General features: G+C 45.4%; 1 protein-coding gene across 2 annotated transcripts in view; it reads right to left on the bottom strand.

Annotated features, from left to right (window-relative positions):
• The window catches only part of LOC139544097 (synaptic vesicle glycoprotein 2C-like), a 60,006-nt gene extending 37,869 nt beyond the window's left edge, over positions 1-22,137 (bottom strand). Inside the window, exons 1-3 of one of the 2 annotated variants that reach the window (XM_071350860.1) lie at positions 21,816-22,137; positions 4,282-5,365; positions 607-787 (exon numbers count right to left, since the gene is read on the bottom strand). In XM_071350860.1, the coding sequence (XP_071206961.1) occupies positions 607-787; positions 4,282-4,909 (809 nt within the window). In that variant the 5' untranslated portion in view covers positions 4,910-5,365; positions 21,816-22,137. The remainder of the gene's footprint in view (positions 1-606; positions 788-4,281; positions 5,366-21,815) is intronic. The other variant, XM_071350861.1, reaches the window with a different exon arrangement.
• Positions 22,138-23,393: the final 1,256 nt, after the last annotated feature.

Below are 23,393 nucleotides of genomic sequence, written 5' to 3'. Positions count from 1 at the left end.
GTTAAATACACAACAGGTAATGAATGGGATTGAAACCAGGTGTGTGGGAAGACAAGACAAAACCAATGGAAAATGAAAAATGGATCAATGATGGCTAGAAGACCGGTGACGTCGACCGCCGAGCACCGCCCGAACAAGGAGAGGCAACGACTTCGGCAGAAGTCGTGACATCCTCGCTTTTTGTTTGGGTTTCAACCCTGTGTTTTTGTTACGTGTTTGTTTGGTCTTCGTCCCCGTGCCTTTACACGGCACGCCTTAATTTGCCGTATAATTTTAAAAACTATTACGCATTCCTGCGCCTGTCTCCCAAATCTCTTCATACCAGCGTGACAGGAACTTATGAAGTGTTCTAGGAGAGGTTTAGAGGAAGAGAACTTAATGGAACTTTTGAAGTGTTCTAGTAGAGTTTTAGTGGAAGGAAATGTTCTACAAGACATGACACATTATAAAGTACTATAATAGAGTAGAATAGAATAACAGAATAGTGCACAGTATAGTACAGTACAGTATATTATAGTATAGTAAAGTATAGTACAGTATAGAAGAGTAAATTAGAGTAGAGAAGACTAGAATATAGTAGAATAGAACATAACGGACACCACTCACCCGAAGCCGGAAAACATGCGGCAGAAGAGGAACATGCCGTACCCCTGGACAAAGGAGGAGAGGAAGGAGAAGAAGCCGTTGACAGACATAGCGATGAGCAGGCACTGTTTACGGCCCACCTTGTCTGACAGACCCCCCCAGAAGAACGCCCCCACCATCATCCCCAGGTACACTATGCTACCTGCAGAGAGAGAGGGAGGGAGGGGGAGGGAGAGAAAGAGAAGGGGGTCGAGACAGACAAAGAAAAAGAGTGGGAGAAAATGAGAGAGGAGAAGGGAGGGAGAGGAGGGGAGAGAGACAGAGAAAGAGAAAGAAAGACAGAAACAAAAAAATAGAGAGTGGGAGGGTGGGAGGGAGGGAGAGGGGGAGGGAAAGAATAATGGATAAGAGAGGGAGTGAGAAAATATTCATTTACACAGTGTTGCCTTTTTAAGTGGCCCTTTTATATTTTGCAGCACTTGAGAATTATCTGATCCATCTGGACCAAGCATGTTCATTTTTTAAGGCAAACTGCTGACTAGGGAGAAGACACACACACACAGAAGCAGGTGTGTCGCACGCATAACCTGTGTCAGAATTGCTGCATGTCTGACTATTAGTACAGTCCACAGCAGACAAGGTCACGTGGTGTGATTTAACCAAGCCTGTCAATTCCCAGTCATTGATAAACCACTGAGGGATCACAGAGATCTGGTCAATCTGATTGGACAGTGCCTGGGGACCTGCAGACAGACAGACCTACAGTAATAAAGAACACACAGGCAGCCATGAAGCCACAACACTAACTGAACCTCACCATGGAGTATCACTTCATATCACAACACTAACTGAACCTCACCATGGAGTATCACTTCATATCACAACACTAACTGAACCTCACCATGGAGTATCACTTCATATCACAACACTAACTGAACCTCACCATGGAGTATCACTTCATATCACAACACTAACTGAACCTCACCATGGAGTATCACTTCATATCACAACACTAACTGAACCTCACCATGGAGTATCACTTCATATCACAACACTAACTGAACCTCACTATGGAGTATCACTTCATATCACAACACTAACTGAACCTCACCATGGAGTATCACTTCATATCACAACTCTAACTGAACCTCACCATGGAGTATCACTTCATATCACAACACTAACTGAACCTCACCATGGAGTATCACTTCATATCACAACACTAACTGAACCTCACCATGGAGTATCACTTCATATCACAACACTAACTGAACCTCACCATGGAGTATCACTTCATATCACAACACTAACTGAACCTCACCATGGAGTATCACTTCATATCACAACACTAACTGAACCTCACCATGGAGTATCACTTCATATCACAACACTAACTGAACCTCACCATGGAGTATCACTTCATATCACAACACTAACTGAACCTCACCATGGAGTATCACTTCATATCACAACACTAACTGAACCTCACCATGGAGTACCACTTCATATCACAACACTAACTGAACCTCACCATGCAGTATTACTTCATATCACAACACTAACTGAACCTCACCATGGAGTATCACTTAATATCACAACACTAACTGAACCTCACCATGGAGTATCACTTCATATCACAACACTAACTGAACCTCACCATGGAGTCCCACTTCATATCACAACACTAACTGAACCTCACCATGGAGTATCACTTCATATCACAACACTAACTGAACCTCACCATGGAGTATCACTTCATATCACAACACTAACTGAACCTCACCATGGAGTATCACTTCATATCACAACACTAACTGAACCTCACCATGGAGTATCACTTCATATCACAACACTAACTGAACCTCACCATGGAGTATCACTTCATATCACAACACTAACTGAACCGCACTATGGAGTATCACTTCATATCACAACACTAACTGAACCTCACCATGGAGTACCACTTCATATCACAACACTAACTGAACCTCACCATGGAGTACCACTTCATATCACAACACTAACTGAACCTCACCATGGAGTATCACTTCATATCACAACACTAACTGAACCTCACCATGGAGTACCACTTCATATCACAACACTAACTGAACCTCACCATGGAGTATTACTTCATATCATAACACTAACTGAACCTCACCATGGAGTATTACTTCATATCACAACACTAACTGAACCTCAAAAATATTGTGTTCTGACAGCAGCAATTGATATGGGAGAGTTTCATACCACAACACTGACCTGAAAACAACTGTCTGAGTGAGCTAACAGAAATGGTCAAGTCTTGTTTTTCCGCAGGAAGGGAGTGTGATCTCTCTTCAAGTCCCAAGGGACACTGGGAAGTGGAGGAGGGGAAAAGGGGGCAGAAAATAATCCACTTCACTCCAGAATCGAGAAATGTTAATACAAATTATAATCAGTGTTTGTGGGGAGAGGTGATCGTTTACCGACATTATGCCTCATCACTGCCGGGAAGGCCAGAGCCCACAACCCAGACCCTTCCTGTTTTCTTCACTTCTGGTTTCCCTTCTTTGAATGTTGGTGATGCGACTGATAGGCTGAAGGTAGAGGGCCTTATTGAGACGTACAAATGGGACGATGAGAGACACTTATTCATTATAAGTGACAACAGACACTGGACTCTATAGCAGAGACTACAGGACGGTTCTACATGCAAACCAAAAGGGTTCTAACTGGAACCGAAAAGGGTTCTTCAATTCCCAGTCATTGATGACAGGGGATCTACAAAGGGTGCAATTCAGTCTTTACTTCTTACCACAACACCTGCTATGAAATAATGGGATTCACACACATTTTTCTGAGAATTGCTGTAAGGGACGTTCACTTCCACAACAAATGACTGCGTAATAAGCATTATTCAAATGTAGCTGTATTTAGTCTAATTGAATGTAAAGAAAATCCTACTCTTTAGAGATATTTCTGCAGACTGTCTTTCTGCTCTCTCCTCTCCAACGGTACGGTACAGCGGGCAGCTCTGCCTTAAGCCCAGAGGGACTTAACTAACTCAATGCTAGCTGCTGCTGTTATCTCCACCAGACAAGATGAGCATGCCGAGCGGGGAGCGGCGTTGTGAGTTTGTCTCGATGATAATTAGCTCTTATGTGTAAGCATAATTCCCCCTCCACGCTACGCTCCTCATCACTCTGTTCTGAGGATGGATGAGAGGATGAGAGGAACAGATGAGAGGATGAGAGGAGAGGAAGGCAGACAGCAGAGAGAAACAGCTGACAAATTGGGGATCTGGAACATTGGGAACATTCCGGATGTTCTTTGAGGATTCCCCCAGCTCCAGGGAATCCCTTGAGGATGATGTCTGATCAACAGGTCTGTCTGAGAGCAGCTGTCAGACAGACTGGTGTACAGCAGGAATACAGACCTCTCATTTTAGGAGACTAATTACAACTATTTCTATTCATTTGAGCAAATGGCAGTTTCACACTCGCACGCACACACAGACGCACACGTACGCGCACATACCGCACACACAGCTCTCTACTCAGGCATCCAAATACCTGGTGCCATGACAACCCAACCTGTTCTAACGTAATGAGAGTACATTTGTAAATGTCATCCAATGTCCTCACTGTCCCTATTTCTACCAACACAAACACACCACTCACACACACACACACACACACACACTCTCTTCCTTACCTAGCCACCCAGCTCCAGAGTTGGGAACACACATGTCAGTCTCGGCGCTGGGCAGGACGAACCCCACCACAAACACCTCAACACCGTCTGACATCAGCGCCATGCCCAGCACGAAGAACAACTGCCACTGGAACCTGCCATGGCCACACTCCTGCATGATCAGCTCATACTGCTGGGCCAGCTCCTCCTCGTCCGCCTGCCTCTCCAGCTCCAGCTCCTTACGGTCCCTCAGGCTGTCTGAGACAGGTTGACCCAGAGAATCCTGCCCATCCCTGGGCATCCTGTCAGTGTAAGCAGGCACCCCCTGGTACTCCCCCTCGTAGATCTCATCTTCATCATCTTCATCATCGTGACCCTCTGTGGCGTCACTGGCGTAGTGTTCGCCGTCTTCGTCGTTGGCTGTGCGGCTGCAGGGAAAGTGGCCGTTGCTGTCGGGCTGTGTGTAGCACATGTCGTCATTGTCTTTGTCCTCGTTCTGGAACTGGCTGTAGTTGCGTTGGGAGGAGTACTCGTCCGTGGCGCGGTTCACGATCTTGCTGACCTTCTTGGCGGCGTGGCGTTTGGCCTCTTTGGCGATGTCCTTGGCGCCCTTCACCAGCGACATCCTGTTGTTGTACGACTCATCCATCTCACTAACTCTGATTGGTCATCTATCTATCTATTTGTCTTTATTTGTCCTTTATCTAACCTGCTAGGTCAGTTGGGAACCAATTCTCATTGGCAAGAATTTCTGCCAAAGAACTGCAGTGGAGGACAACTTAACTGTCAGAGACTTAACTTACGTTAGCCTACTTGCTTACATTCTTCTGAAGTATCAGAGTGTAAGTTACTGAATGGCAATTCAGTTGCAGCAAACCCTAACCCTAACCCTAACCCTAACCCTAACCCACAGTAAGTTTGGAGGTGGTTCAAATGGTGCTAGTGTTGGCTAGGATCGCTAGCTGTTGCTGCTGTGGTGAGGGAAAGCAGATCTCTACGGCAGTGGGATGGGAGCAGTCACAAGGTTGAGCGGTGAAGACAGCTGAGTTCCAGTAATAGAGATCACCATGCAGACTGTGGTTAGATCTGGTCACAGCTCATCTGTCTGAGGAGAGAGAGAAATACAATGATTTGGATACAGCAGTGTTCAGGTTCCCTTTGTCAATATAAGTTCCGACAATCAGGCTTTCTGCAGAGTGGACTATTTCTGCCGGTAGTTAGTGAGGAACCCTTGAGGCCTTCAGTGTACGCTATAAATCTTCCTCAACAATATCAGGGGATATGTCTGTCAGTCTGTGAGGTCAATGGAAGGAAATTAATGTAAAAGGCTGAAACAGGCCAAAAAAAAAGAAGGGGATAAATAAAAGTGGATAGATTCCATGCACCCCCTGGCCTCTGAGACACCCGTGTTTTCTGTTTGGGGTCTATGACATCCATCTAGGTCTGTGTGATCTGTCAAGTTCTATTATCTATTATTCTGTGTTCGGTCTAGACTGGTCTAGAGTCTGTATATTCTGTCTGAGCCATTGTGTTCCATTCCATCTAGCTCAATGTATTCTGCTGTTTTCTTCCAGGAATCTATGTACTGCTCCCAGGCCAGGCTACAGTACACTACAGTCCAGTACATGTCATGTGGTGTGGGACTGGCGTCCTCCTCTGTGACTACTTGACACTGTGACTGAGGATCTCTGAGGGCCTGTCAAAACATCAGGCCTCACCATCACCACCCTGCCCTCAACACCACAGCCTGCTGACAGACAGCATCTCAGACATCATATAACAAATCAAATGTTATTTTAACAGAGCCTACATACCGTATAGGACACATATCCTTAACATTATTTCAAGTGGAGTTATTTTAGATAGTACACAGTATTATCTATCTTGGATAAATTCTCCAAAACTTGTTTTAGCATGATATCTGTTTATGTCCCAGGACTCGAGTGGAGTAGAGTGTAAAGTACTGAGGCTGGGCTGAGGGACGAGGCTGGGCTGAAGGGTGAAGCTGGGTTGAGGGGTGGGGCTGAAGGTAAGTGTGGGGTGAGAGATGAGGCTGGACTGAGAGGTGAGGCTGGGTTGAAGGGTGAGGCTGGGTTGAGGGGTGAGACTGGGCTGGGCTGAGGGGTGAGGCTGGGTTGGGGGGTGAGGCTGGGCTGAGGGGTGAGGCTGGGTTGAGGGGTGAGGCTGGGTTGAGGGGTGAGGCTGGGCTGAGGGGTGAGGCTGGGCTGAGGGGTGAGCCTGGGCTGAAGGGTGAGGCTGAGAGGTGAGTGCGGGGTGAGGCCCCTGTATGTCTAGAACAAACTCAACCAGCCCTGAGGTCTAGACCAAACTCAACCAGCCCTGAGGTCTAGAACAAACTCAACCAGCCCTGAGGTCTAGAACAAACTCAACCAGCCCTGAGGTCTAGAACAAACTCAACCAGCCCTGGGGGTCTAGACCAAACTCAACCAGCCCTGGGGGTCTAGACCAAACTCAACCAGCCCTGAGGTCTAGACCAAACTCAACCAGCCCTGAGGTCTAGACCAAACTCAACCAGCCCTGGGTGTCTAGACCAAACTCAACCAGCCCTGAGGTCTAGACCAAACTCAACCAGCCCTGAGGTCTAGACCAAACTCAACCAGCCCTGGGGTCTACACCAAACTCAACCAGCCCTGATGTCTCGATCAAACTCAACCAGCCCTGAGGTCTAGAACAAACTCAACCAGCCCTGATGTCTCAATCAAACTCAACCAGCCCTGAGGTCTAGACCAAACTCAACCAGCCCTGGGGTCTAAACCAAACTCAACCAGCCCTGGGGGTCTAGACCAAACTCAACCAGCCCTGGGGGTCTAGACCAAACTCAACCAGCCCTGAGGTCTAGACCAAACTCAACCAGCCCTGAGGTCTAGACCAAACTCAACCAGCCCTGGGTGTCTAGACCAAACTCAACCAGCCCTGAGGTCTAGACCAAACTCAACCAGCCCTGAGGTCTAGACCAAACTCAACCAGCCCTGGGGTCTACACCAAACTCAACCAGCCCTGATGTCTCGATCAAACTCAACCTGCCCTGAGGTCTAGAACAAACTCAACCAGCCCTGATGTCTCAATCAAACTCAACCAGCCCTGAGGTCTAGACCAAACTCAACCAGCCCTGGGGTCTAAACCAAACTCAACCAGCCCTGAGGTCTAGACCAAACTCAACCAGCCCTGGGGGTCTAGACCAAACTCAACCAGCCCTGAGGTCTAGACCAAACTCAACCAGCCCTGAGGTCTAGACCAAACTCAACCAGCCCTGGGGTCTAAACCAAACTCAACCAGCCCTGAGGTCTAGACCAAACTCAACCAGTCCTGTGGTCTAGACCAAACTCAACCAGTCCTGTGGTCTAGACCAAACTCAACCAGCCCTGAGGTCTAGACCAAACTCAACCAGCCCTGAGGTCTAGACCAAACTCAACCAGCCCTGGGGTCTAAACCAAACTCAACCAGCCCTGATGTCTCGATCAAACTCAACCAGTCCTGTGGTCTAGAACAAACTCAACCAGCCCTGATGTCTCAATCAAACTCAACCAGCCCTGAGGTCTAGACCAAACTCAACCAGCCCTGAGGTCTAGACCAAACTCAACCAGCCCTGAGGTCTAGACCAAACTCAACCAGCCCTGGGGGTCTAGACCAAACTCAACCAGCCCTGAGGTCTAGACCAAACTCAACCAGCCCTGAGGTCTAGACCAAACTCAACCAGCCCTGAGGTCTAGACCAAACTCAACCAGCCCTGGGGTCTAAACCAAACTCAACCAGCCCTGAGGTCTAGACCAAACTCAACCAGTCCTGTGGTCTAGACCAAACTCAACCAGTCCTGTGGTCTAGACCAAACTCAACCAGCCCTGAGGTCTAGACCAAACTCAACCAGCCCTGAGGTCTAGACCAAACTCAACCAGCCCTGGGGTCTAAACCAAACTCAACCAGCCCTGATGTCTCGATCAAACTCAACCAGTCCTGTGGTCTAGAACAAACTCAACCAGCCCTGAGGTCTAAACCAAACTCAACCAGCCCTGATGTCTCGATCAAACTCAACCAGCCCTGTGGTCTAAACCAAACTCAACCAGCCCTGTGGTCTAGAACAAACTCAACCAGCCCTGGTGTCTTGATCAAACTCAACCAGCCCTGTGGTCTAGAACAAACTCAACCAGCCCTGATGTCTTGATCAAACTCAACCAGCCCTGTGGTCTAGAACAAACTCAACCAGCCCTGGAGATTTTGCTGCAGTCAAATAGAGTGGAAAGCAGCGTTGTTCTGAGGGGGGATGTTTGTAGTCATGTGTGTGATGTAAAACGCAACTTTATATATCCGTGAGTGTGTGTGCCCATATGCATGTGTACAGTATGTGTACAGTATGTGACGTGTGTGCACCACAGGTATGTTATACGTATGTTCTCTTCCTACTTCATTCCACCAAATCAACTCAGTCCGATAAAACAGGTCAACCAAAGGTAAACCACACTGTAACAACAAACAAAGAGACAACAATAATCCACCACCAAGACAACAAACAAACCCCCAGCTATCTCTACTTCCTGTTCATCTGGCCCATCTAGAGAGGAGAGAGCCGTCTCAGAGGCTGCGTACCAAATGGCACCCTATTCCCTACAAATTGCTATGGACCGTGGTCAAAAATAGTTCACTATATAGGGAATAGTGGTGCCATTTGGGACACAGACAGTGTTCTCTTTCCGTTAGACAACTCCCCTAAACTCTATGACAGTAATGTAGCTTCTCTAACACAGTGTCTGACGGCTCAGTGGAGTCCGGCAGAACATCAGACTCATCATCACACTGGATACTGAGGCTCTGCACCCAGGGGGGAAGGAGGGAATACCTGATCAACTCTATAACTAACTTAGACTGAACTTTTACAAAGGGGGGTATGAATGCTGGTGGGGATGGGATACCAAGCAGCCAAGATAGGGGTGGGATATAGAGTGTGGAATAGGAATGCCTGTGAAGTGTTTAAGTAGAGTTTGATTGAAAGACTCTTCTCTTTCGCTGTCTCCTAACTTCTCTCTCCCCCTCTATCTCTCTCTTCCTCCCTCCAACCCCCTCTCTCTCTCTTGCCACAGTTTAAACGGCTGGCCAGATCGGCTGTCCATTTGTTTTTAAATTATGATAATTTCACCTTTATTTAACCAGGTAGGCTAGTTGAGAACAAGTTCTCATTTACAACTGCGACCTGGCCAAGATAAAGCAAAGTAGTGCGACACAAACAACAACACAGAGTTACACATGGGAAGAAAAAAAAGTACAGTCAATAACACAATAGAAAAAACAAAGTCTAAATACAGTGTGTGCAAATGGCGTGAGGATGTAGGCAATAAATAGGCCATAGTAGCGACGTAATTACAATTTAGAAAATTAACACTGGAGTGATAGATGTGCAGATGATGATGTGCAAGTAGAAATACTGGTGTGTAAAAGAGCAAAAAAGTAAATAAAAACAATATGGGGATGAGGTAGGTAGATTGGATGGGCTATTTACAGATGGACTGTGTACAGCTGCAGCGATCTGTTAGCTGCTCAGAAGGCGATCCGCAACTTAAAAGGCCTTGTCGGTCTGTTGGCATTTCATTATACTGTATGATGGTGGATCCATCCCTTCCTACACATAGTTAATATGCTAATGGCCCTTAATGTTGACATAAGTCGCCGCTGTGCACCTTGAGATTCCCAGATAACACTGTGAATGTATATGGTACATCAGCATAAACACACACACTGACAAAGTTGTGGTCACAAAATCACACTCATGCAGAATTCACACACACATCCACCCACAAATCCAGTCAAATGCCTGTCCACATTTCTATCCCTGCGTAGCGTAGCTGCTGTGCCTTGCACAGTGATTATGGTTACTATAGGCTCACGGTGCGTTTTACACAATATGCACATTTCCTGCTGGCTGGAATCAGGAGCCTGCTAAGAGGCACAAATGATTTCCTCCTAGTGGGGCTGTCATGGCCCGCTGACGCCACACAGCCATCTTCATTAATCACACACACACATGTGCATGCACAAAAGCGCACGCACGCACACACACACACACACACACACACACACACACACACACACACACACACACACACACACACACACACACACACACACACACACACACACACACACACACAGTGAATCACAGAGAAGGGGAGATTTGTCCCATTTATGGGTCATAAAATGTAAAGCTGAATAAAAATAAAAAAGGCCTTCATCTGCACTGTGATATAGAACAGACAACAGTTCAGGACAGGTGGTACGGCATGACATATTTCCAGATCCAACCAGGGTTGTGATCAGTAAACAGGAAAACATAGCATGATCAGTAAACAGGAAAACATAGCATGATCAGTAAACAGGAAAACATAGCATGATCAGTAAACAGGAAAACATAGCATGATCAGTAAACATGAAAACGGAGCGTGACAAAAAACTTGGAATGGCGATGTATTACCTCCTCCATTTAAAAACATTTTCTCCTGTTTGGTGCTTTCTGAACACTACCCAGGTATTCCTCAGGGAGAGAATGTGGTGTGTGTGTGTGCAAGTTGGAGATGTTTCCTTATAAGGATGTTTCAGGAAGGAACGACACCATCCTCTAGTCTAGGTAGCTGCAGGATACGGCAGTAGTATCAGAAATGGTTTCCCCGTGCTAACCGCTCCCACTCGAGCTGCCAACTCCGAACCCCACTCACGCACGCACGGACACACACATACACACGCAGCAGTTTATAATTTACGTTCTGCTATAGACAGGCACAGACACACACACACACACTGGCAAGTCCCTCTGTTGACAAAAACACGCAGTCACACACAGAAACGCACACCAGTATACAATTTACTGTAAGTCCTGATTGTACACACGCAAGTGCACACACACCCAAACAAACACACACCCACCCAGCTGCCTGGCTAAGTGCAGCAATTTAGTGATGGATGGCTGTGTGGGTTGACTGGCCAGCAGCTGTAGGAGACCCACCACGGATGCCCAAGCCAGTTTCATAGAGGCACTGAGGACTGTGTGTGTGTGTGTGTGTGTGTGTGTGTGTGTGTGTGTGTGTGTGTGTGTGTGTGTGTGTGTGTGTGTGTGTGTGTGTGTGTGTGTGTGTGTGTGTGTGTGTGTGTGTGTGTGTGTGTGTGTGTGTGTGTGTGTGTGTATCCGAGTTCATGACCTCTCTACCAGCAGGGGAGAGACATCTTGGTTCCAGTCCAGTGGTCAGCTGGCAGGTTGTGACATCATAAGGTCGTGATCCTGGAGCTGTGACATGTTGTGGGTTGGTGGAGGCTCCAAGATGGCAGCTTGAAAGCACGCTTCCTACCGAGCTCTGCATATCAACTTTTGAAAGATAGTAAAAAGTGTATTGTTTTGAACTACCAAACTAATACTTTTCTTGCTAAAAACACCAGGTTATTGATGATTTAAGATTATATTTTCCAAAATGTCACAGCGCGAACAGAAGAGAAATCTTATGGCTACCTCCTCAAGCATCATCCAATGTCGTTACACAGGAGGTAAATGCTTTGATTGACAACTATACTGGTCTGACAGACTCTATGACACTTTGCGTGTCAGGCGAGGATTTTCCTTCTTTGCCTATAACCCCAAGCAAACCTCCAGCTTCCAAGAAAGGCATGTTTGAACTGGGCCCAGATGCCACTGCCAATAATTATGTTATCGCCACTCTTTCCAGGCTCATCAATGCAAGGTCCGATGCCATAGAGAAAATGGTTGGCGACAACGCAATGAAAATCGAGGGCTTAAAAAAAACAGTTGACTATGCATGCATGGAAATCAGGGATGTTAAGAAGGTCACCCACATCGAAAAGCATGTCGAAAAGGAGGAGGGAAAGATGGACTTGTGCCAAAGAAGAATCGCGGAACTCGAAAGCTACTCCAGATGGTGGAATCTGAGACGGTATGGAGATCCCAAAGCAGATGGGGAGAACGTGCGGCAAGAGACCATCAAAGTCTGCCAAGCTATCCTACCTGTGGAGAAGGCTAAGCTAGCAGAGTTTGTCGACACTGTACATCACCTTGGCACGAGAAGGCAGGGTGACTCCAAGCCCAGATGTGTCATTCTCCAGTTCACATCACAGATCTACAGGGATGCCATTTGGAAAGCAGCCAAGAAATCTACTTTCCTACGCGATAACAACCTGCGGTTTGCTGAAGACCTCTCGAAAGCAGACAGAGAAAGGAGAGAAACTGTGGCCAGCTGTGGAAAAAGCACGAAAAGAAGGGAAAGCGGCTTACTTCATCGGAGGGCGCGCTTTCATCAACAGATCCAAAATCAACCTTCCTCCTTGACTACTGCCATGGACTGTGCCTAGTGGTCAACATAGGCTACCTAGATAGCTAACTCTGATGTGAGCAGATCCCACTCCTGGCTCTAAGGTGATTTAACCTTCGTTCTAACTGCACAGGACTACTGGAGTAATGGATATTTACTATTTTATTTGTTCTCTCACTTCTGATATTTTTACCTGTAGTATAGGCAGTGAGCAAGCTCTTTGTTGTTTCTTGTTCTGGCAATTAGCTTTCTTATGCTAAACTATTCTCACTCAATTATTTATATCTATTTGGTGTGCAACGCTGGTTTCCTTGCATTCTTTTTCAATTTGCGATTGTTGTTTAGCTCATAGTACTTTGTTCTATATTCCACTTTGTTGTTGTCTATAGTTTCACTCAATGCTAGGGGGTTAAGAAATAATGTAAAGCGCAAGGCATTATTTTTATTTGCCAAACAGCTTAAAACAGATGTATATTTTTTCCCAAGTCTCATTCAGTTGCTACCGACGTCAACTTCTGGAGATCTCAGTGGGGTAATGATGTATGTCTCTCTCATGGTTCTGAACGCTCTGCTGGAGTTATTACTCTAAAGAATAATTTCAATGGAAGTATTTTGCACTCCGACTGTGACCCTTCTGGTCACTTTCTATGTCTTGTTATCAACTGTAACAACATCATCATTATTATTACCAACATTTATGGTTACAATTCCAAACTTGAAAATGATCACTTACTTGAATCTTTAGAAAAGCGTATTCTCCATTGGCTAACCAAGTTCCCGAATGCTTTACTTATAGTAGGTGGGGATTTTAATATTTCTCAGAATAATTTAATTGATAGATGGCCTCCGGGACAGTCCACTTCTATGAATACAAGTTTGAGGCAGTTTATGGAAAGGTTTGATATTATAGATCTTTGGAGAGTAAAGTTTCCTAATGACAAGTCTTTCACTTGGAGTAATGAGGCATGCTCCAGACAATCACGCATAGATTTTTGGCTGGTGTCTAAATGTTTTGATAAACAGGGTATTTCTGTTAACATCCTTGCCACTCCCCTTAGAGCTATTTATATTGACATTAAACTTTTTATCTCTGATAATGGCCTTGGCAGAGCATCCTACTGGAAGCTTACTATCTCTATATTAAAACATGAGTTGGTCAAGATGGAGATAAACAATTTAATTACACACTTTTGGAACAAAGCTATAAATGACCATTCATACAGTAATAACTGGGAGCTTTTTAAATATGAGGTTGGAAAATATTTAAGAAAATATGAGAGTATTCTTGCCAAGACGAGGAGAGCTGAAGAAGAAAGTGTAATTACAAAGATCACCGATTTAAAAAAATTAAGTTTTTACTTTTATTCAACTAGGCAAGTCAGTTAAGATCAAATTCTTATTTTCAATGATGGCCTAGGAACAGTGGGTTACCTGCCTTGTTCAGGGGCAGAACGACAGATTTGCACTCTTGTCAACTCGGGGATTCAATCTTTGAATCCAACGCTCTAACCACTAGGCTACCTGCTGCCTGTTGAAAGTCTCAGAGAGGAGGACAAATCTGTTCTGTTTGAGCTACAGAACAAGTTGGATGATATGTTAATCTCTAACTTTAGTTGCAACTTCTACAGGAATTTATATCGTTTTATAACTATTTTTTTTACTCTCTGGGGAATGTGAAATCAATTGGGGGCAACAGTGTGATGACCCTATTATAGTTGAAGAGATCATTTATTCTATTGAACACCTTAAAAAGAATAAGTCTCCTGTGACTGATGGTATATCTGCTGAGTTTTACAAAACTTTTTCTCAACAGTTAGCCCCATTTCTGTTGGAGGTCTTTTCTGAAAGCATTACAAATAATGCTCTTCCTCCCAGTTTGACTCAAGGTCTGATTACATGAATCCCTAAGCCCAAGAAAGACTTGCTTCTACTCGATAATTGGCGTCCAATCTGTCTGCTCAATAATGACTACAAAATATTAGCCTCTATATTTGCAAAAAGAATGAAGGAAGTATTGGACTCAATTATAGAAGAAACCCAATCTGGATTCATGAGGAATAGACATATATCTAATAATAACCGACTGGTGTTAGACCTTATTGACTATTCTGATCTAATCTTCAAAGATAGTTTTATTGTCTTCTTTATTGTCTTAGACTTTTATAACGCCTTCGATACAGTGGAACATGAGTTTCTATTTCTCTCCCTTGAGAAATTTGGTTTTGGGAAATTATTTTTTAGTACTATTAAAACTCTTTATATGAATGGGAACAGTTCAATTCAATTAAAGCATGGCACTTCTCCTACATTTGATTTGAGAAGATTTGAGAAGAGGAATTAGGCACGGTTGCTCAATTTCGCATGACCTCTTCCTGCTTGCAACCCAACTTCTTACAAGTTCTGTTAAATCCAGCGATTTAAAGGGATCTGTCACGTTCCTGACCTGTTTTCTGTTGTTTTGTATGTGTTTGATGGTCAGGGCGTGAGTTTTGGGTGGGCAGTCTATGTTTTCTGTTTCTATGTTGGTTTTGGGTTGCCTGGTATGGCTCTCAATTAGAGGCAGGTGTTTGACGTTTCCTCTGATTGAGAGTCATATTAAGGTAGGTTGTTCTCACTGTTTGTTTGTGGGTGATTGTCTCCTGTGTCAGTGTCTGTATGTTACGCCACACGGGACTGTTCCGGTTTTTGTTTGTTTGTTCGTTCGTTTTATGTAGTCTGTTTCCTGGTTCATGCGTTCTTCACGTTGTATGTAAGTTCGGGTCCAGGTCTGTCTACATTCGTTTATTTGTTTTGTAATTATTCAAGTGTTCGTCGTGTTCTTCAGGTTTGTTTATTAAATCATTATGTATTCACAACCCGCTGCAGTTTGGTCGAATCACTACTCCTCCTCTTCGTATGAAGAGGAGGAGGAAGCCCGTTACAGAATCACCCACCAAACCCAGATCAAGCAGCGGGTTAACGGACAGCGCACGAAGCAGGATTTATGGTCTTGGGAGGAAATCATGGAAGGAAAAGGACCATGGGCTAAAGTTGAGGTGAATCGCCGCCCATGGGAACAGCTGGAGGCAGCTCGGAGAGCGGAGGAAACCGGAGAGAGGAACCGGCGTTACGAGGGGACGCGTCTAGCACGGAAGCCCGAAAAGCCCGCAAGTACAACCCAAAAATTTATTGGGGGGGGATAAGAGGTAGTGGGTCTAGGGCAGGTAGGAGACCTGCGCCCACTTCCCAGGCTAACCGTGGAGAGCGGGAGTACGGGCAGACAACGTGTTACGCAGTAGAGCGCACGGTGTCTCCTGTACGTGTGCATAGCCCGGTGCGGGTTATTCCACCTCCCCGCACTGGTAGGGCTAGATTGAGCATTGAGCCAAGTGCCATGAAGCCGGCTCTACATATCTAGCCACCAGTACGTCTCCTTGGGCCGGCTTACATGGCACCAGCCTTACGCATGGTGTCCCTGGTTCGCCTACATAGCCCGGTGCGGGTTATTCCACCTCCCCGCACTGGTCAGGCGACGGGGAGCATACAACCAGGTAAGGTTGGGCAGGTTCAGTGCTCAAGGGAGCCAGTACGCCTACACGGTCCGGTATTTCCGGCGCTACCTCCCCGCCCCAGCACAGTACCACCAGTGCCTACACCACGCACCAGGTTTCCGGTGCGTTTCCAGAGCCCTGTTCCTCCTTCACGCACTCTCCCTATGGTGCGTGTCTCCAGCCCAGTGCCTCCAGTTCCGGCACCACGCACTAAGCCACCTGTGCGTCTCCAGAGCCCTGTACGCACTGTTCCTTCTCCCCGCACTCGCCCTGAGGTGCGTGCCCTCAGCCCGGTACCTCTAGTTCCGGTACCACGCACCAGGCCTATAGTGCGCTTCGAGAGGTCAGTGTGCCCTGTTCCTGCTCCCCGCACTAGCCTTGAAGTGCGTGCCGTCATCCCGGTACCTCCAGTTCCGGCACCACGCACCAGGCCTACTGTGCGCCTCAGCAGGGCAGAGTCGGCCGTCTGCCCAACGCCTTCTGCACTGCCTGTCTGCCCAGCTCCGTCTGAGCCATCTGTCTGCCCAGCGCCGTCTGAGCCATCTGTCTGCCCAGCGCCGTCTGAGCCATCTGTCTGCCCAGCGCCGTCTGAGCCATCTGTCTGCCCAGCGCCTTCTGAGCCATCCGTCTGCCCAGCGCCTTCTGAGCCATCCGTCTGCCCAGCGCCATTAGAGCCGCCCGTCTGTCCCGAGCCATTAGAGCCGCCAGCCAGTCAGGAGCCGCCAGAGCCGCCAGCCAGTCAGGAGCCGCCAGAGCCGCCAGCCAGTCAGGAGCCGCCAGAGCCGCCAGCCAGTCAGGAGCCGCCAGAGCCGCCAGCCAGTCAGGAGCCGCCAGACCCGCCAGCCAGTCAGGAGCCGCCAGAGCCGCCAGCCAGTCAGGAGCTGCCAGAGCCGCCAGCCAGTCAGGAGCTGCATGAGCTGCCTTACAGTCAGGAGCTGCCCTACGGTCATGAGCTGCCCTACAGTCATGAGCTGCCCTACAGTCATGAGCTGCCCTCCAGTCATGAGCTGCCCTCCAGTCATGAGCTGCCCTCCAGTCATGAGCTGCCCTCCAGTCATGAGCTGCCCTCCAGTCATGAGCTGCCCTCCAGTCATGAGCTGCCCTCCAGTCATGAGCTGCCCTCCAGTCATGAGCTGCCCTCCAGTCCGGAGCTGCCACCCAGTCCGGAGCTGCCAATAGGACAGAGTTGTCCCTCTGTCCGGAGCTACCTCTCTGTCCTGAGCTACCTCTATGTCCTGAGCTACCTCTCTGTCCTGAGCTACCTCTCTGTCCTGAGCTACCTCTCTGTCCTGAGCTGTCTCCTCTATGTAGGGGGGGCCTTAGTGAAGGTTCCTGGACCATGGTCGGGGGCGAGGGTCGCCACTCAAAGGACGCTAAGGAGGGGGACAAAGACAGTGGTGGAGTGGTGTCCTCGTACACCGCCGGAGCAGCCACCGCGGACAGAAGCCCACCCAGACCCTCCCCTTGAGTTTTAGGGGTGCGCCCGGAGTTCTCACCTTGAGGGGGGGGTTCTGTCACGTTCCTGACCTGTTTTCTGTTGTTTTGTATGTGTTTGATGGTCAGGGCGTGAGTTTTGGGTGGGCAGTCTATGTTTTCTGTTTCTATGTTGGTTTTGGGTTGCCTGGTATGGCTCTCAATTAGAGGCAGGTGTTTGACGTTTCCTCTGATTGAGAGTCATATTAAGGTAGGTTGTTCTCACTGTTTGTTTGTGGGTGATTGTCTCCTGTGTCAGTGTCTGTATGTTACGCCACACGGGACTGTTCCGGTTTTTGTTTGTTCGTTCGTTTTATGTAGTCTGTTTCCTGGTTCATGCGTTCTTCACGTTGTATGTAAGTTCGGGTCCAGGTCTGTCTACATTCGTTTATTTGTTTTGTAATTATTCAAGTGTTCGTCGTGTTCTTCAGTTTTGTTTATTAAATCATTATGTATTCACAACCCGCTGCAGTTTGGTCGAATCACTACTCCTCCTCTTCGTATGAAGAGGAGGAGGAAGCCCGTTACAGGATCTCTATTGCTGACAGAGATATTATCATAAGTCAGCTTGCAGATGACACAACCCTCTTTTTGAAAGATGCTGACCAGATTCCTAGAGCAGTTGATGTGATAAATATATTTTCCAAAGCATCTGGTCTTTGCCTAAATCTTAATAAGTGTGAATTGTTTGCTGTTAAAGACTGTGTGATACCCTCTATATGCAATATTCCAGTCAAGGAAAAAGTAACATCCCTTGGGATTACCTTAGGATCTAAGGATCAACAGGAAAGATGATCATAAAATGTTATACCTATTATTGAAAAAAACTAAAAGAAGTTGAACCATTGGTTGCAGAGGGATTTATCCTTGAAAGGTTGAGTATTGCTTTCTAAAGCTGAAGGTATCTCCAGACTTACTTATGCAGCCCAGTCCCTATATCTTGACAACAAAATAGGTAAAGCGGTTGACCAGGTGCTTTTCAACTTCATCTGGAAAAATCGTACACATTTTAATAGGAAATCTGTCGTTATGAACTCATATGAATATGGTGGTCTCAATTTTTTTGATTTTCCTACTTTGAATAATACTTTTAAGATAAATTGGGCTAAACATTTCTTAAAGAATCCAACTTCAATTTGGAATTTCATCCCTCATATTTTCTCCTGTTTTGGTGGCCTCAATTTTATGTTACTTTGTAACTATAACATTGATAAAATTCCTGAAATTATCTGCTTTTCATAGACAAGTATTCTTAGTGTGGTCAATAATATATAAACATAATTTTTCCCCATTTGGAACAATAAGTACATTTTGTATAGAAACAAGTCTTTATTTTTCAAGAACTGGTTCAATAATCATATCCTGCTGGTGAGAATTTTTTAATGCAGAAGGATTGTTACTCAATTATGAGGAATTTTTATCTTGTTACAATATCCCTGTAACACCTAGAGTTTGCCATAGTCCTTCATGCTATTCCATCTGGAACTCTCATGTTATTCAGAGGTGTAGCCAGATCTCACCTTCTTGACCTACCCTCGCTTAATCCAGTTGACTCCAATAGGGAAAATTTGTTTCTGCTTGCTCCCTCAGAACAACAGATCTATACGTGCTTTATTTCAAAGGGATATTGTATCCATTCCTTATGTCACAATTTACTGGAATACATTGGTCGCTAATATCTGTTGGGAAAAAGTATGGTTATTACCACACAAATACCTGCTTGTTAACAAGGTCAAAGAGGTCTCTTTCAGAATGATCCATAAGTATTACCCTGCGAATCATTACCTGAAGAAACTCAAAAAAAACATTAACATTAACTGTACTTTTTGTGTTGAGCATCCAGAAACAGTTTTGCATTTATTTTGGCATTGTCTACATGTAAAACAATTATGGAAAGATATTCACAGTTTTATAATTGTTCATATTCTTGATGACTTCTGTTTGTTATGGGAAAATGTGTAGCTCGGTTTCCTTAAGTATAATAAAGAAAAACAATTTTACCTCATGAATCTAATTGTGCTAATGGCATAATTTCAAATTCATAAATGTAAATTCAGTAATAAAAAAACACTCTTCCGTGTTTTCTATAAGGAATTCGAGCAGTACATTAAGACCATTCAACATTATTCTAATAAGAAAGCTGTTAAAACAATCAATATGTGTGCATCTTTTAAGGTCTTTGTATAATCTGTAATTTGTTGTACCCCCTAGCATATGTTATCATTGTCTATCTGTATACTTGTATGTATACAGATTATTCTACTTTTTTTTTTACATGTTGTGGGTTGGATGACATGAATTTGTGAGAACTCCCAATGCCTGAAATATTTTATTTATTTTTGATTTTTTGGGGCTTGTAGTTCTGTTATGCAATCAGTATACTGACATAAAGACCATGACATATGGCCTCTAAATCAGTTTGCAAAAGTAATTACATTAAATGTGAGTATATCAATGGAACAATCTACTCATCAGTTGATAAATTACACATTTTTCAAACCAATAAATTGTAGGCTGCTACATCTAGCTACCGATAGGCTATTGGTATTTTACTGCTATTAAGGCTTTGTTGAAATAAAATAAATGAGCTGGATAAGATTTCCTTTTATGATGCATGAACTCCAAAGATAAGCAGGTGAAAATACACACTCCCTTTATTCCAACCTGAAGTCAACATTGAGTTAAGGTAGGTTCTGTCCCAAAGCACCCTGATCCCTATGTACTGTAGTGTACTACATTTGACCAGAGCATATAGGGCTCTGGTCAAAAGAAAGGCACTATATGGGGAATAGGGTGTCATTTGGGACACACACCTGCCTGTGTAGCTGAGCCAGGGAAATGTCAATATGCCATGTCCAGTCCTGCTCAAGCTCCCATAATAAACTGTTTAGAATTGGTCTCCATCAAACTGTCACACAGCCAATTTGACAGTAAAAAAGAAAGAGAGACATTGGGCCGATGGATAGTTGTGTATGTTCAGCCATTGACAATGGAGGCAGAGATAGTAGTACTGGGCAGACTGTCTTCGGTGTCTTTCTCCTCTCTTTCTCCCCCTCTTCACGCACCGCAGATTCACCCTTTACTACCGCGGCTCCGTGAAGTCGTGCGGAGGCTGCACTGCATGGCCACAGTAAACCCGGTCGGGAAGGACATCAATCACCGGCCGGACTTTTATAGCAAAATGCATCCTGTGATGTGATTTTCTGTCTTGTCCTGACATTGTGGTCGGTAATCAATTATCCATCCTCCTCTATCCTCGGACTGCTCCTCTCTCCGCAGATTACTCAGTAAAGCAGCACTATTTGTAGCAGCATCGAAATCTCTCTGCCTCTCTCTCGCTCCCTCTTTCTCTCTTTCGCTCCCTCTTTCTCTCTCTCGCTCCCTCTTTCTCGCTCACTCTTTCTCTCTCTGACTCTCACTCTCGCTCCCTATTTCTCTCTCCCTCTCTGCTGTAATTGATGGATCTGTTCCCTTTCTGCATAATGTGCGCGTGTGTGTGTGTGCGTGTGTGTGTGTAAGTGAGCCCGAGGCGAAGCCGGATAAGGGTAATACAAATTCAGTGTAATATCCTATGGTGATTGATTGATGAGTTCCACGAGACGCTCTCGGGAATTTATAAGGCATAAACATATGTGTTGTGTTTTTTAACTCATTATCTTTCAGTCAATAAGTTTATTTATTTGAAAGGGTTGTGCGCATTCGTTAATTGATCAACTACATTTTTGTAGAACTGTTAGTCTAACCAGCTTAACTATAAACCTACTGAATAAATTAAATTAAGCATCCCATGTATCCTAGAGTAGCCTACATGAGTACAGCTAAATATCTAATTCATTCATGCGCGGTGATGTGATCTCAGCGGGATGAAATGTGTTGATCAGGTGTCCCACTCCAACAGCGACAGCAGTTACATTGAGGGCACAGCATGCGCAAATACCTACAACGTTTGAAGTTCAGAAACGTGACACCTTTTAAGTTTCCCTCAAATATGCAAACGTGAAGCCTGTTTATTAATGATCTCGTATTCTATACATGTCGTAGCATACATAGCAAATATTTATAGTTATTGGTGAGCTAATCTAATGTGAGTACGGTTCGATACACCTTTCAAATCTACATGTATCCTACTGTAAACCGAGCAAAGATCACGGGGATAGCCCACTCACAATACACAGGGTTGACGTCAAAGAGATTAACTCAAATTAAAGTATAAAGACGGGGGGAAAATACTCACCGACTACAGAAAATGGGCAGTTCGTTACAACATCGCAGGGAGCCAGCTGTGTGCTTTTCCAGTCGATTTCCCCTAGTTTCCCTCGCGACACAGGAATGTAGGTAGTTAGTGCCCGCGCGCTGAGAGTTCTTTCTCTTTTCTCCCGCTCTCCTCTCCTCCGCGATGCACGATGCAACCGTGCCTCTGCAGTACTCAAAGAAAGAGGAGAGGACCCTGAGAGAGAAAGAGCGAGGGAGAAAGAGAGAGGGGATGGGGGGTGTGCTGTATATGAGGGACTAGGAAGAATGAAATCAATAATCGTATACCAGTGAAGTGGCACAATGGCACAACACCACAACAATGTTTTATTTAACCTTTATTTAACTAGGAAAGTCAGTTAAGAACAATTTCTTATTTACAATAACGGCCTACCCGGCCAAACCCTGACATGGATGATGCTGGGCCAATTGTGCACCGCCCAATCACGGCTGGTTGTGATAAAGCCTTGAATCAAACCAGGGTCTATAGTGACGCCTCTATCACTAAGATGCAGTGCCTTAGACCGCTGCGCCTCAGGATCTTGTCACGATATCTCTGTGCGTTCAAATTGCCATCAATAAAAAGCAATTGTGTTCATTGTTCGTAGCTTATGCCTACCCATACCATAACCCCACCGCCACCACGGGGCACTCTGTTCACAACGTTGACATCAGAAAACCGCTCGCCCACATGACTCCATACATGCTGTCTGCCATCTGCCCAGTACAGTTAAAATCGGGATTCATCGGTGAAGAGCACACTTCTCCAGTGTGCCAGTGGCCATCGAAGGTGAGCATTTGCCCGCAGAAGTGGGTTACAAGGCCAAACAGCAGTCAGGTCAAGACCGTGGTGTTGGACGAGCACGCAGATATCTGTAACCGACAGTCATGTGAAATCCATAGATTAAGGCCTCATTAATTAATTAATTTCCTTAAAGGAACTGTAACTCAGTCAAATCTTTGAAATTGTTGCATGTTGCATTTATATTTTTGTTCAGCACCTATTTTCTAAGAGTTTATAGTGAAAGAGTGTTTGAACTGACACTATAGTCTTGAAATGCTGTTCAGTGGGCTAGCTAACATTGTTGAATTATTGTTCATAGACTAACCCACCTCATCCTTGCCCTGACATGTCCTTCTGTTACGTTTTGACTCAAGGTTTCTGAGAATACTGAGGGACAACACTGAGGAACACATAGGCATGACTCATTCAGTCAATTCAGCAATGATTTATCAACCAGGCAGGCCTGGTAAGGGGGTTTACATGTGTCATCATTTCCAAATAGAGAAACAAAACAAGTATATTGTACCTTTAATGACACATTTTTCTTTGTACCTTTATTTAACTAGGCAAGTCAGTTAAGAACAAATTCTTATTTACAATGATGGCCTACTGGGGAACAGTGGGTTAACTGCCTTGTTCAAGGGTAGAATGGCAGATTTTTACCTTGTCAGCTCAGGGATTTGATCCAGCAACCTTTCGGTTACTGGCCCAACACTCAAACCACTAGTCTACCTGTCCTGCCATATGTAATAGGTTTGTCCTTCATCATAGGGTAAA

The sequence above is a fragment of the Salvelinus alpinus genome, chromosome 18 (genome assembly GCF_045679555.1).
Source record: "Salvelinus alpinus chromosome 18, SLU_Salpinus.1, whole genome shotgun sequence".
NCBI lineage: Eukaryota > Metazoa > Chordata > Actinopteri > Salmoniformes > Salmonidae > Salvelinus > Salvelinus alpinus.
Note: the sequence above shows the minus strand (reverse complement) of the source record. Positions and strands in the feature narration are given on the sequence as shown.